Source organism: Scylla paramamosain, chromosome 29, assembly GCF_035594125.1.
Source record: "Scylla paramamosain isolate STU-SP2022 chromosome 29, ASM3559412v1, whole genome shotgun sequence".
NCBI lineage: Eukaryota > Metazoa > Arthropoda > Malacostraca > Decapoda > Portunidae > Scylla > Scylla paramamosain.
The window spans coordinates 18,594,380-18,609,083 of NC_087179.1; the positions used below are offsets into that span (position 1 = coordinate 18,594,380).

Genomic DNA, 14,704 nt, shown 5'->3' on the forward strand with positions numbered 1-14,704 from the left:
GTAGGTGTGTATGAACAAAGGGTGTGTAAAGGTAGGTTTTTGTCTCTCTCTCTCTCTCTCTCTCTCTCTCTCTCTCTCTCTCTCTCTCTCTCTCTCTCTCTCTCTCTCTCTCTCTCTCTCTCTCTCTCTCTCTCTCTCTCTCTCTCCCGGATGATATGTAATCTTTTAATTTTCTTCAGTAATTTTGATCAATTTAGACTTTTCAAGGATGTGTAATTGTAAAATTATTGTAATTGTTGTTACCTAGATACTACTACAATTACTACTACTACTACTACTACTAATACTACCACCAGCACCACCACCACCATTACTACTGCTACTACTGTTATTATTACTGCTACTACCAGCATTATTTCCACCATTACTGTTATTAGTGTCATTGGTATGTAATAATAATAATAATAATAATAATAATAATAATAATAATAATAATAATAATAATAATAATAATAATAAACGGTTTATTCTTTAGGCAGTTAACAAATTGAAAATGTACAGAGGGGGTGGGGAAATACTTCACATTTATTCTAAAGCTAAGTCTAATCTAGAAGGGATGTGAAGGGTGTGTGTGTGTGTGTGTGTGTGTGTGTGTGTGTGTGTGTGTGTGTGTGTGTGTGTGTGTGTGTGTGTCGTAATTCTTGTCAACCAGTTCCGTGACAAAAAGAAGAGAGAGAGAAAAAAAAAGAAAAGAAAAAAGAAGAAAGGTTATTATCCATTATCTCTTTTTCCCTCTCCTCTTTTGTCAATTCCTCTTTTTTTTTTTTTTTGTCACTTCGTTGGTTCTGGAGGCGGTAGTGGTGGTGGTGGTGGTGGTGGTGGTTGAAGGACATCTGCTGCTGCTGCTGCTGCTGCTCTGGTTACCTCCTGCTCTCTCTCTCTCTCTCTCTCTCTCTCTCTCTCTCTCTCTCTCTCTCTCTCTCTCTGTTCAGAAATCAGTAAAATTATTGATGCGTATCCTAAAATTCTCTCTCTCTCTCTCTCTCTCTCTCTCTCTCTCTCTCTCTCTCTCTCTCTCTGTGTCTCTCTCTCTCTCTCTCTGTGTGTGTGTGTGTGTGTGTGTGTGTGTGTGTGTGTGTTCAAGAATCATTAAAATTATCAATATATACCCTAATTCTCTCTCTCTCTCTCTCTCTCTCTCTCTCTCTCTCTCTCTCTCTCTCTCTCTCTCTCTCTCTCTCTCTCTCTCTCTTACACACAGGTGGCTGGTTTGGCGGAAATGGAAGAGGATATGTGAGTGGAGGAGGTGGAGGAGGAGGAGGAGGAGGAGGAGGAGGGAGATGGGGGCGTGTGAGCGAAGCGCCCTTTGGAGGAAGAAGACTAGGGGATGGAGGAGTCGTGGCGGGAGGAGCGCTGACCCCGTTTAGTGACCCTGACCTGGCGGCGCTGAGCAATGACCTAGAGGTGTGGATGGCTCAGCCCGAGGAAGGAGACTTGAGCCAAGCACCGCCACGCCTGCAGCAGGTGATGAAGGGAAGAAACAAGGGGGGAGGGGGGGGTTAAATAGTGGTAGATAGATGGATAGATAGAGGGAGAGATGGATAGAGATATAGAGGGAACAAGGGGGATAGATAGATAGATAGAGATATATAGATAGGTAGACAGATAAATATAAACAAAGTAGCTAGAGAGATAGGCAGATAGATAGATAGATAGATTAATAAATAGAGATATGCAAGGATATAGATAGATAAAAAGATAAGTAAAATAGATAGATAAAAAAGGTAGATAAATAGATACGTACACAGAGATAGATAGACAGATAGATAGATAAACATGTAAACAGACTGACAGGTAAACAGATAAGCATGTAGATAATAAACACATACATAACACAAAACACACCTTACTCAAGCCTCCTCATCCTGCTCTTTCCCCGTAAACACTCACCCTTCTCTCCCCAAAAACAGATTCTGAATGCACTGAAAGACAACGGTACCTACACGCAATTCTACGACCACCACCTCCCCGACCACAGCCCGCACCACAGCCCCAAAAGCAACCACAACAACAACAACAGCCCCAGTAAGGAGAGCAACCATAGAAAACGACAGACGCAAGCGGAGGATCACATCAACACGGCGCAGGAGATCGGGGCGGTGGACAGAATCTTTCAAGGGGAGTCAATCTGTGGCGCTTGCTCCCTCCTGGCGAAGCTGGTGGTGGGGTACCTAAGACTTGGAGCCCCTGTTGATTTCATGGCCAATGTACTAGTCAAGATATGCTACGTGGTTGCTTATAAATCGCTTCCTGTCTGCAGAGGGATTATTTTCCAGGATAAGGTATGTTTTGTTTGTGTATGTTTTGTTTTTAAGGTTTGGTTTTGGAAAGAGTGGGTTTGTGTGTGTGTGCGCTTTGTATATCTATCCATTTATTTGTTTTGTGTTTTTCAAGTGTTTTTATTTTGTTTTTTTTAGTTCTATGGCTTTATTGTATATATATTTTGTTTGTATACGCTCTCTCTCTCTCTCTCTCTCTCTCTCAATCACTGTAACATCCTCTCACTTTCACAGGACAGGCTGGCGTGGATAGCTAGGAACTCGGAAATCAACGGAGAGGAAGTCTGTGCCATGCTGCTGGGGGACAGGGGATGTGGGAGTTTTGAGAGGAGGCAGTGGAATGTACACCTCCCACCCCCACCTTCCCCTCCTCCCCGCAAGAGACCTCACAGGCGCCCCCACCACAGACGCAGCCTCCAACCCCAACCAGCTCTTGTGTCTTCGTCTTCTGTTCGTTTTGATGATCTTGGGGTGTGTGTGTATGTGTGTGTGTGTGTGTGTGTGTGTGTTTATTGTTTTTTAGTTATTCCCTTAGATTATTGTTTCGTTAGTTACTTCACCAGTTAATCAGTCATTCCGTCAGTCAGTCAATAAGTTAATCAGTCGATCTGCCAGTCATTTATTCATTTAATCAGTCAGTCAATCAGTCAGTCAGTCAGTCAATTAATTAATCTCCCACTTATTAACACTTCCATCTTCCATTCCCTCACATTCATCTTTCCTCCAGATGTATGTGGATGAAGCAGACAGAACCACAACAGATATCCACCTCTCCTCCACCTCCTCTCCCTCCAGCACCTACAGCACTTCCACCTCAACCTCCTCCACCATCACCACCACCTTAGATGCCCCTTCTGCTCGACGCATCTCCTCCTCCTCCTCTTCCTCCTCTTCCAACTCCCACACATCCTCTGGTGGGAAGAAGAAGAAGGATGTGTTGAAGGTTCTCCACCTAACTGATCCACATTATGATCCGGAGTATGTGGCAGGATCAAATGCTGTGTGTGAGGCGCCGCTGTGTTGCAACAGAGATAGTGGTGAGTGTGATCCTTATTCTGTCCACCTCCCTAATGCAAGAGTTAACCAGTATTCACAGTCTTTCATTCCTTCCACCCTCTCTCATCCTTATTCTGTCCACCTCCCTAATGCAAGGTTAACTAGTATTCTCAGTCTTTCATCCCTTTAATTAATGAACTCTAGAACTCCCTACCTACTTTGTTCTTCCCACCATCACCCCAGCTCCTCCCCTCCACTCACCCACTGTCCACCCCCAACAGGTACCCCCAGCAAGGAGGGGCACCGAGCTGGGAGATGGGGGGACTACCGCAACTGTGACTCCCCCAAGTGGCTGATTCATCACATGTTCCAGCACATTGTGACCAACCACCCTGTGAGTAGAGAGAGAGAGAGAGAGAGAGAGAGAGAGAGAGAGAGAGAGAGAGAGAGAGAGAGAGAGGAATTCTTAGAAAGGTGAAGGACAAAATACAGGATGGCCATGAAAGAGAGAGAGAGAGAGTCAGTCTTACTACCTATTATTTGTACCTATAATTTATCAAGACCTATATTTATTCCTACTTTTATTCTCCTCCTCCTCCTCCCTTGTGATTATCCTTTCTCTCTCCTTCTTTTCCTACTCCTCATCTTCCATCTCTTTCCTTTCTCTTCCACCTAACCCAACCTCACCCTTTCCCCACTCTGTACCCACTCATAAACCCCCCACTCACCCACTTCCTGTTCACTCCATCTAAACTCCCTACCTTTTCCACTCCCCACAAACTCATCCACACCCCTTCCCCCCAACCTTTCCACCTCACCAAAAAATGAACCTAACCACCACCTACCCATCTAACTTGACCCAACACCCTAAACCTTACAGAACCTCACCAAACACTCTGAAAACTCACCCTGATTCACCTTACAGCACCTCACAGCCTCACCCATTCATTCAGTCACCCTACACCCTTGCAGAGACACCCTTGGTACCTCCTTTCATCTTTATCAGCATCTTCCTTCACTTATTCTTTCTATTTTCTTACTTCCTCCTTCGTTTCTTCCTTCTTTCTTTTACGTATTTAATTTCTTGGTGGTTCTTGGTGGTTACAACGCCCACACACTCACTCTCTCTCTCTTCCCCTTCAGGACATTGACTATGTGGTGTGTACTGGTGACCTCGTCCCACACCACATCTGGAAGGTGAGCCGAGAAGGGAACCTGGCTGTGGTGAGGGAGATGGCTGACCTGGTGAAGGGGTTCTTTCCCAACATCCCCATCTATGGCTCTGTTGGCAACCACGAGAGCTTCCCCAGGGACAGGTGAGGATTGGTGGGGATTGGCAGAGGGGCATGAGTTTGTGTGTGAGGGTCAGGGAGGGTCGGGAGGAGCAGTGAGGTGTCGGGGGTGAGTGGGGTTGGTGACGGTTGTGAGTGGAAATGGGTACAAGGTTGGGGACTATGGAGACTGGTGATGGGGGAGGTTTTGGTGAGGTTTGGGGACTGGTGATGGCAGTGTGTGGAGCTTGGTGGTGATGGGAGGGCAGTTGGGGATTGGAGAGTGTGTGGGTACTGGTGAGGGGAGTGTGTGGTGGAGATTGGGGATTTGATGGGGAGTCAGAAGGAGGAGGAGGAGGAGGAAGGAAGGGTCACGTACTCATAAGAATCATGATGACTTTTAAGAGACACCAATACCTTCCACCACAGGTTATAAGAGACACTAGAATAATGACACACTTAAAAACACCCACAAATTTCAGTATACCTTGAAAAACTATCAGTAGAATCACAAAACACTCAAAAAAAAACTCAATAACTTCCCTTAGAATCTTTTAAATTATCCCTAGAAACCACAATAAACATCTACTGAACCCTTAAAAACACAAATAACATTCCCTAGACTTGCTAAACACACCAAAAACAACACAAAGAAACTTACAAGACCTCACCTTAATGCCCAAACAAGCCACACAAGACCCATCACTCATTCATTCCCTATTACAGACACACCAACCTTACATACCTCAATCTAACACACATTTAAGCCATACAAAACCATACACTAACCATCTGGCCCTTTACAGCTTCCCCCCGCCAGAGGTAGAGGAGGTCTGGACGAAATTTGGCTCCCAGTGGCTTTATGACGCCCTTTCTGACAACTGGAGTAGACTAATGGGACAGCCTGCGCCACCCTCAGCCAGATACGGGGGCTTCTATTCTGTCCTGGCCCGCCCTGGGTTTAGGATAATCTCCATCAATACTAACTACTGCTATAGATTGAATTGGTAAGTGTGTGCGGTGATGAGGGGGAGATAGAGTGATGTAGTTGGTTGGAGAGGGACAGAGAGAGAGAGGATGTGAGAAAGAGGGAAGAGATGGAATAGAGAGAAATAAAGAGGAGCTATGTGGTAGGAAGATAAGAAATAGTGAAGTTTGTATGTTTTTCTTGCTTGTTTCACTGTTTGGGTACTGAATAGAGAGAGAGAGAGAGAGAGAGAGAGAGAGAGAGAGAGAGAGAGAGAGAGAGAGAGAGAGAGAGAGAGAGAGAGAGAGAGATTAATTGATTGATTGTTTAAAGAAGATAAAATAAGACAGAATAACATACATGAAACAGTATTAAGAATTAAGTCATGGGGAAGACTAGGAGGAAAGAGAGAAGGAAAGATTTAAATATCCTTTTCTCTTACTTTCTATCGATGCATCTTACCACAAACACCCTCATAGGAACTAACAAACTTAATATCCCTTCTTCCATCTCTTCTACCTCCTTTGTTCCTGTTTCTCCACCTCCTCTTACTTTATCTTACCTCTCCTATTATCCTTTACTCTTTAGATTAACACAATTCTCCAAAAACAGACTTATAAGTACCAACAAACGTAATATTCCTTGTTCTTACTTCATATACCTTCTGAGACCCTTTCCCCTCACTTATTACCACCACAAACTTACTACAAACAAACCACTGAACCCATTATTTCTCACTCTTTCTTTGTGTTCCATTGTGCTCACCTTCTTCCCCTTCTGCAGGTGGGTGCTGTACAAGGATGTGGACCCCGGCTTGATGCTGAGCTGGCTGGTGCGGGAGCTGTCCAGGGCAGAGCAGAGAGGAGAACTGGTGCATATAATTGGACACATTCCGCCTCTTTATATTGACTGCTATGCTCAGTGGGGACATCAGTTTGATAGAGTGGTGTCTAGGTGAGGCTGTGTGTGTGTGTGTGTGTGTGGAGGGTGTTGAAGTGGGATACAAGGACAAGAATTTCTACTTTCTCTCACTCCTCTTCTGTCCACTTCTCTAATGCAAAAGTTAACCAGTATTCTCAATCATTCATCTCTTTCTCTAGTAAACTCTGGAACTCCTTTCTATGACACAAACTCTTTCAAAAGGGAGGTTTCAAGGCACTTATCCTTGTCCTTCCTTTCACCAGTTCATGTTTTCCTTTGTCAGATCTTTCTCCTCTCCTTCACTCAACCACTCCACCCCTCTTCCAGACCCTCTCATATCATCAGACCCTTCACTCATTCACCCACTCACTTCATACACTTTTCCAGACCCTCCCACATCACCAGAACCATCCACTCCTTCACTTACTCACTCCACATTCTCTTCCATTCCCTTCCACATCATCAGAACCATCCACTCTTTCACCCTCTCACTCCACACACTTGTCCAGGCCCTCCCACACCACCAGAACCATCTACTCCTTCACCTACTCATTCCACGCACTTTCAGACCCTCCCACATCATCAGAACCATCCACTCCTCCACTTACTCACTCCACACACTCTTCCAGGTTCTCCCACATCATCCGCGGGCAGTTTTATGGCCACTCCCACAAGGATGATATAAGGATCCACTATGACATGGCGGATCACTCCAGGGCAGTTGGTGTGGAGTACATCACGCCGAACAATGGTCCTTTTAGCAATGTCAACCCTTCCTACAGGATATTCTATATTGACGGAGATCATGAGGAGACTACTAGGGTGAGTGGTGGTGGTGGTGGTGGTGCTGGTGGTGGTGGTGTGTTGTGTGTGGTGTCAAGTAATTTAGTTTTGTGGTTCTTTGGGATTGGTGAAAGGAGAAGGAGGAGGAGGTGGGGAAGAAAGTGGTGGTTTTTGTGTGAGCGTGTGTGTTTGTGTGTATTTTTTTTTGTTTTGTTTGGGTATTGTTGAGGTTTGGTTGGGTTTGTTTTGTTTGGTTGATTAACTTGTGGTAATTGTAGTTGTAGAAGTAGTTGTAGTAGTAGTAGTAGTAGTAGTAGTAGTAGTAAGACATGGAGGAAGAGTTGCTGAGGTTTGGATTTGTTTTCGTTGGTTAAATGGTGTTTCTGCAGTGTGGTGATGGTGGTAGTAGTAGCAGTAGTAGTAGTATTAAGACAAGTAAAAAGAATTGTACTTCTTACTCCTTCACAACAACCCCCTTCCCTCCTTCAGGATGTGCTGGATTATGAGACTTGGGTGATGAACCTGACACACGCTAATGCCTTTGATGCGCCGCACTGGTACCGCCTGTACACTGCAAGGAGGGACCTGCAGCTGCCCTCCCTCCACCCGCGCCACTGGGACCGGCTTACCAGGAGAATGGTTGACCAGCCTCAGCTCTTGCACAAGTTTAGAAGGTGTGTGTGTGTGTGTGTGTGTGTGTGTGTGTGTGTGTGTGTGTGTGTGTTTACTTAGTTGTATTTAACAGGGCACGAGGCAAAGCTCATTTTGTCCTGTCTCCGTAACGATATTTAATCAGTTTCTCTTTAAATATGTGTACACTGCTTGCCACAACCACCTCTTCCTTCAAATCGTTCCAGGTCTCAGTAGTTTAATATGGGAAGCTGCATTTCTTGATGCCTCTTGAACATCTTGCTACAACAATATCACTACTACTACTACTACTACTACTACTAATCCTTCTGCCCCTCCTTCAGGTACCAGGTGCAGGACAGTGATGTGGAGCTGGCCAAGGGGTGCGACTTAGTGTGCAGACAGAAGATTCTCTGTAACATTGTGGACGGGAATAGAGTGAAGCCCTCGCGGTGCCATCCTCCTCCCTAGAGATCCCTCCTGCGTCCTCTCCGGTACCTCCCCTTGTATTTATGTTATGATTTCCCTTTTTTTTTTTTTCTGTGTTCTTCTGTGGATGGAAGTGGAGTTGAGTTTTGCAGGTGTTTTTGTTATGTTCCTGTGTTGTGGTATGTTCATTATTTCCTTGCCTTTTTCTTGCTCTTCCTTTGTGTTGTCTTAGCTCTCATTGTCTGCTATCTTTGTCTTACTTCTTACTTTACCCTTTCTTTTCTTCCTTGCTCTTCTATAACCTTACTTTACCTCTTTCTGTTTTGTCTTCTTTCTTATCTTCCCCTTCCTTTTCATTCCTTCTCCTCCTGTCACCCATTCACATCCTATCCTTCACCTCCATTCTCTTTCATACCTCAAGTATTTTCCTCTTATCCTTTTTCAGTCCTATCTCCCTCCTCCTCCCTCTCTCCCTCTCCCTCTCCCTCTCCCTCTCACTCCTCTCATTCACTCCCACCCTTTTTATCTAGAACAATATAAGTTGTTCTGTGAAAGATAAGAGAGAGAGAGAGAGAGAGAGAGAGAGAGAGAGAGAGAGAGAGAGAGAGAGAGAGAGAAATATTTGTTGTAATAGTAACAATAGTGGTAGTGGTAGTAGTAGTAGTAGTAGTAGTAGTATTTTTTATGTAAAAAAATGTTTTTATATAATTATTTTGTTTTTTGTGTGTAGATGTGTGTGTGTGTGTGTGTGTGTGTGTGTGTGTGTGTGTGTGAGAAAAGTTTAATTATTACCTCAAACTTGTTATATATATATATATATATATATATATATATATATATATATATATATATATATATATATATATATATATATATATATATATATATATATATATATATATATATAGTGTGTGTGTGTGTGTGTGTGCCCAGTAGTCTTTCACTATATCAAGAGAATATAGTAAAATAATGAATTAGGTAAAAAAACACAAGTGAATATGTGTACGTGTATGTATGTATGTATGTGTTAACCCTTTTCGCTGCAGGACATTCATCATAATCATCATTAAATTTTTAGATATTTTATTGTACTAGTCTCGTAGGTGAACATTTTAGATTTTTCCCTCGTTTTCTGTGTGAGTACCCTTGTGAATCGTCTTATACATTACAGCCATGCCTCTATCCATGGGGGTCAGGTAACAGACACCCTTTTGTAATGAAAATCTATGGAGAATTAGTGGCCCCCTTAAGAACATCCCCGAACCCCCCTTTTAATTAATGCCCTGTCCCCACCCCAACCTTTAAGAAACACCCGTAAGGGTTACAAATATTTTATTTATCAATTCACTAAAAAATATAAAGGAAAACGGGATGAACACTGGTAGGCTGCCTCTCATTGCCTCCTTTGTTATTTGAGCGTGTGGTTGGCAGGAATTAAGTGCAATAAAGTGAAGCCGTGGTTTATGTGGGTTGAATTTTCTTGGAATGTTATTGAAAGGTGACCCCATTGCAGTGAAGGGGTTAATATAGTGTAACTTCAAGTACTTTTTTATTTATTTATTTATATATATATATATATTTTTTTTTCTGTCATTCGATTATGTTAAGAATTCTGTGCCTTTTTTTTATTTCCCGCATCTCGTTTTCTTTCAGTTCCTTGTCAAGTCGTTGCGTCTTTTGATAGTGTTAAGAAGTTTGTGTTTCCCGTTTTCTTTCATTGACGTTATGTATTTTGGAGTTAAGTATTATATTTTATTTTATTTTTTGTGTGTAAAATCTAAGAGAGAGAGAGAGAGAGAGAGAATTGATGTTTTATTTATTCATTTATATTTTACTTTTACATATTTAAAGAAGTGAATGTGTAATGTGCTGTTATTATTATTATTATTATTATTATTATTATTATTATTATTATTATTATTATTATTATTAATCTTTTTTGTTTAAGTTTCTGTCGCTTGTTGTACATTTTGTAAAAAGTATTTATTGGATTTGTGTATGTCTGTCTGTATGTGTGTGTGTGTGTGTGTGTGTGTGTGTGTGTGTGTGTGTGTGTGTGTGTGTGTGTGTGTGTGTTTTAAGTTAATGAATAAATGTTATGTTCCTAATATTTCTTTTATTTTCTGTGTGTGTGTGTGTGTGTGTAGTAGTAGTAGTAGTAGTAGTAGTAGTAGTAGTAGTAATGGCGGTACCAGTCTAATAGTGATAATGACAAAAGCATTAGCATTAGTGGTGGTGGCAGTGGAAGTCGTGGTGATAGTCATGGCGATGGTGGTGGTGGTGGTGATAATGGTTAACAGTCGTAATGTCACTGGTTATTACTGAAGATAAACAAGAATTGGGGGCGTTGTTGTGGCTATAAAATCAGTACACACACACACACACACACACACACACACACACACACACACACACACACGTGATTGCAATATTATCACGTACTGAAAACTGTTAAGTGTTTTTCCTCCTCTTATCTCTGTTCCTTATCCTACACATTCTTATCTCCTCTCTCTCTCTCTCTCTCTCTCACACACACACACACACACCTAGACACATACACAGTCAGTCTAAGGCCACCATACCTTACAGTACACACACACACACACACACACACATACACACACATACAGGTGACATCACCATCACGAGGAAAAAGAGGAAGAGGAAATAACAAGGGAGTTTACTGCAAGAATATAGGAAGAAGAAGAGGAAGAAAAAGAGAAGGATTTGCGAAGAGAGGAGGAGCTGAGAAAAAGAAGGAGGATACAAGAGAAAGAAGAAGGTAAGAAGAGGAGGCAGAAAAAGAGAAAGAAGAAGGCGGAAGGAAGAGGAAAGAGAGAGAGAGAGAGAGAGAGAGAGAGAGAGAGAGAGAGAGAGAGAGAGAGAGAGAGAGAGAGAGAGAGAGAGAGAGAGAGAGAGAAATAACACCACTTTTTCTTCCTAACACACACACACACACACACACACACACACACAGGACCAGCTGATGTGTTTGTGGGTTTGTCTGTTCGGAGTCGTCGGAACCTGCTTGTAAGTGCACATTTCAGGTGAGTAGTAGTAGTAGTAGTAGTAGTAGTAGTAGTAGTTGTAGTGGTGGTGGTGGTGGTGGTGATAGTGGTAGTAGTAGTAGTAGTAGTAGTAGTAGTAGTAGTAGTAGTAGTGGTGGTGGTGGTGGTGGTGATAGTGGTAGTAGTAGTAGTAGTAGTAGTAGTAGTAGCAGTGGTGGTGGTGGTGGGGGTGGTGGTGGTGGGTGAAGGAGGAGAAGAGGAGTGAGTGATGAAGGGAGTTTAAGAAGGAGGAGGAGGAGGAGGAAGAAGAGGGAGTGATGTTTTAGAAGGAAGAGGAGGAAGAGAAGAAAAGTGAAGAGAGAGAGAGAGAGAGAGAGAGAGAGAGAGAGAGAGAGAGAGAGAGAGAGAGAGAGAGAGAGAGAGAGAGTTTTCTTATCTCTTATCATTACCTAATATAATTGTTCCCATTGTGAGGTCATTTCACAATCTACTCATCCTTGTCACTGTTAAGTAGCGCATCACCCTGTGTGTGTGTGTGTGTCAGGAAGAAGAGTATGTTATTTTTTTTTCTTATCTCTCTCTCTCTTTCTCTTCTATTGGAGTTGTGAATTTTATTATTTTATTATTCAATCTTGCCAAATCTTTCTTTACTTAACCTGTAGGAGTGACAGGGGAAATAAGTATTGTGTCATACAGGGGCTGCCACTACTACTGGCCTGCTTCACCTTCTCTTAATAAGGTTACGTGCAAAGAGAACGTTGGTTTCCTCTCGGGAGCAGTCGGCCCCAACCGGTGCTGGCTCGGGGTGGCTTCCGGCGTTGGTAAGTGAGTGCAGTGACGCGGGTGATCTGCTCCGACCAGCGCCGGGAGGGACAATGTAGCAGCTTTGTTTGTCACTAATCATTTACCATCTGTGTAATAAAAAAGACAAGCTCATCGCGCGAGAAAATTCAGCGTTCTTTGCGCACATATTCTTGTGTTCTGATGTTCTGGTGTGGAGGAGTCAGATTACCCGTACAGAAACAAGACAAATTTATGGATAGGAATGACAGGGAGACATAAAATGAGGTTTATCATGTAGTGACTACTAAGTGCCTGTCCACTGGCTCATTGCACCTTCCCCCTTATGTACTTATAGTCTTATTCTGGTGTTGACAGTCCCGCAGTCCGTGAGAAGCTTGCCATGGCGTGGAGACACCGCTCAGCCAAGGAGAAGACCCACCTGGGAGTGATCGGGTTTCTCTCCTTCGCTCTCTTCTGCTTCATCATCGCTGTCATTGCCATGGATCTGTCCTGTGAGTGCTTGCGTGCGTATGTGGGGGGAAGGGGTGGCTGGGGGAGGTGGAGGTGTGTCTGGCTGTGTTGGGGGTGGTAGTAGATATAGTAGTAGTAGTAGTAGTAATAGTAGTGGTTATTGTTGTAATAGTAGTAGTAGTAGTAGCAGCAAAAGTTTTACAAGGTCATTGGTGAAAGTTGTAGTAATACGCAGCAGCAGCAGCAGCAGTAGTAGTATTAGTAGTAGCAGTAGTAGTAGTAGTAGTTGTTGTTGTTGCAGCAGAAACTTATATTTGTAGTAAAAGGCTAACTGATAATAATAATAATAATAATAATAATAATAATAATAATAAAATAGTTTTCTCTATGATATTCTCTCATTTTATTGTTTTTTTCATCTGTTCAAGACAGCATTACTAACATCACCCTTTCATTTTTCTCCCTCCACTACCACCTTCACCACCACCACCACCGCCACCACCACCCACAACAGACAAGGCCAAGATAAGTGATCTGGAGGACGAACTGGATAAATACAAGACCACTATGATAGTCACCACGGACACCACAGCCATTACCAACACTAGCGACACCACCATCACCACCAACACCACCACTCCTCCCACCACTACTACGGAACCTGCAACTACTACCACTTCTACTACAACAACCACCCCATCTACTACTACTACGACACCATCTACTACTACTACAACAACGTCTACTACTACTACTAAATCTACAACTTCTACATCAACGACAAAAAGCACCGAAAAGCCTCCAGTTTCAAGCCTTTATTACGATGACGAAGAAGAAGAGGATATAGAAGGCATGGATGATAATAATGATGTGAAAAAGATGAAGGAATTAGTGATGATGGAGAGACTTAAGACAGGTGCATAAATCTTCTTCCTCTTCTTCTTAATTCTTCTTCTTCTTATAATTCTTTTTTCATCTCCTTTTCTGCTTGTTCTTGTTCATTACTCCTCGTCTTTCTGCTTCATTCTAACCGTCTTCTCTTATTTCTCCTCCTCCTTCTCCCTCTCCTCCTCCTTCTATCACTACTTATTATTCTCTTCATCCTTATCTAATTCTTTCATTCTTTCTATTTCATCTCATATTCCCCCTCTTACTCCTTTCTCTCCTCCTCCTCCTCTTCCATGACCTCCAACTAATTTTTTATCTTCCTTCACATCCACTCCTTTCATCCTTACTGCTTCGTCTGTTATTTCTCCTCCTCCTCCTCCTCCTTGTTCTGTAGTGACTGCCTACAAATAACATGCTGAGTTGAATGAGGGAATGACTTCAGTATGAGTGACTTAATGACATTGATTGTATATTATTAAAGGTGTGTGATTTGTAGGTATTGCATCCGAGTCTGCATTATTCATTGGACCAGTAGCAGTGTGTCATGAGGGTAATATTAATTTTTTTTATTAGAGTGATATGTTTGTTAAGGATCTGAGAGAGAGAGAGAGAGAGAGAGAGAGAGAGAGAGAGAGAGAGAGAGAGAGAGAGAGAGATTACTTTGTTTAATAGTAAAAATAAGATATATTTAATTATTCTCAGTGTTATTATTATTATTATTATTATTATTATTATTATTATTATTATTATTATTATTATTGTTATTATTGTCCTGTTTCGTGTGTGCGCTCCTAAATTACTCATATATAATTAGCTTGATTCTGATTTATATATTAATTAGATGGTGTTTGTCTTGCACGTATGTAGATCTGATTGTGTTAAGTGTGATTTAGTAGTAGTAGTAGTAGTAGTAGTAGTAATAGTAATATGCAGAATGCTGAAAAAAAGTAATGTTTGTACAATAAAAAGGAATTGTAAATTATAGTCTCTCTCTCTCTCTCTCTCTCTCTCTCTCTCTCTCTCTCTCTCTCTCTCTCTCTCTCTCTGTGTATGTATGTGTGTGTGTGTGTCCAGGAAAACGATTCTTTTTAATCTCTGAATGTTAAGGAGGGATGACCGCAACAGTGAATGGGTCAAACAGATTCATGCATTGTTTCCTTCTTGAACAGTGGCGTAAGTCTTAGTTCATAGCGGGTCGAGTCTGTCTTGTAATGATTCACTCACTGGTTCGCTTGGTCCAGTCCCAGCCTGGATCTTCACGAGGTAGGAGCTGGTGTG

The 14,704-nt window shown here is 42.4% G+C and overlaps 1 protein-coding gene and 1 long non-coding RNA gene across 3 annotated transcripts in view; both read left to right on the top strand.

The window, feature by feature from the left end:
* The window catches only part of LOC135115535 (sphingomyelin phosphodiesterase-like), a 20,758-nt gene extending 11,701 nt beyond the window's left edge, over positions 1 to 9,057 (top strand). The window contains exons 3-13 of the mRNA XM_064032403.1: positions 1,202 to 1,464; positions 1,911 to 2,282; positions 2,514 to 2,750; positions 3,007 to 3,316; positions 3,557 to 3,669; positions 4,419 to 4,591; positions 5,353 to 5,553; positions 6,297 to 6,467; positions 7,064 to 7,256; positions 7,707 to 7,891; positions 8,192 to 9,057. Of these exons, the coding sequence (XP_063888473.1) occupies positions 1,202 to 1,464; positions 1,911 to 2,282; positions 2,514 to 2,750; positions 3,007 to 3,316; positions 3,557 to 3,669; positions 4,419 to 4,591; positions 5,353 to 5,553; positions 6,297 to 6,467; positions 7,064 to 7,256; positions 7,707 to 7,891; positions 8,192 to 8,318 (2,345 nt within the window). The 3' untranslated portion in view covers positions 8,319 to 9,057. The remainder of the gene's footprint in view (positions 1 to 1,201; positions 1,465 to 1,910; positions 2,283 to 2,513; positions 2,751 to 3,006; positions 3,317 to 3,556; positions 3,670 to 4,418; positions 4,592 to 5,352; positions 5,554 to 6,296; positions 6,468 to 7,063; positions 7,257 to 7,706; positions 7,892 to 8,191) is intronic.
* Positions 9,058 to 10,830: 1,773 nt separating this feature from the next.
* On the top strand, positions 10,831 to 14,406 carry LOC135115536 (uncharacterized). Of its 2 annotated transcripts, XR_010276013.1 has the most exons (4): positions 10,831 to 11,058; positions 11,254 to 11,323; positions 12,443 to 12,579; positions 13,053 to 14,406. It is a non-coding gene; the product is annotated as an uncharacterized LOC135115536 (long non-coding RNA). The 2 variants fall into 2 exon arrangements; XR_010276014.1 differs by lacking the exon at positions 11,254 to 11,323 and having other exon boundaries at positions 10,834 to 11,058.
* The last annotated feature ends 298 nt before the right edge of the window (positions 14,407 to 14,704 follow it).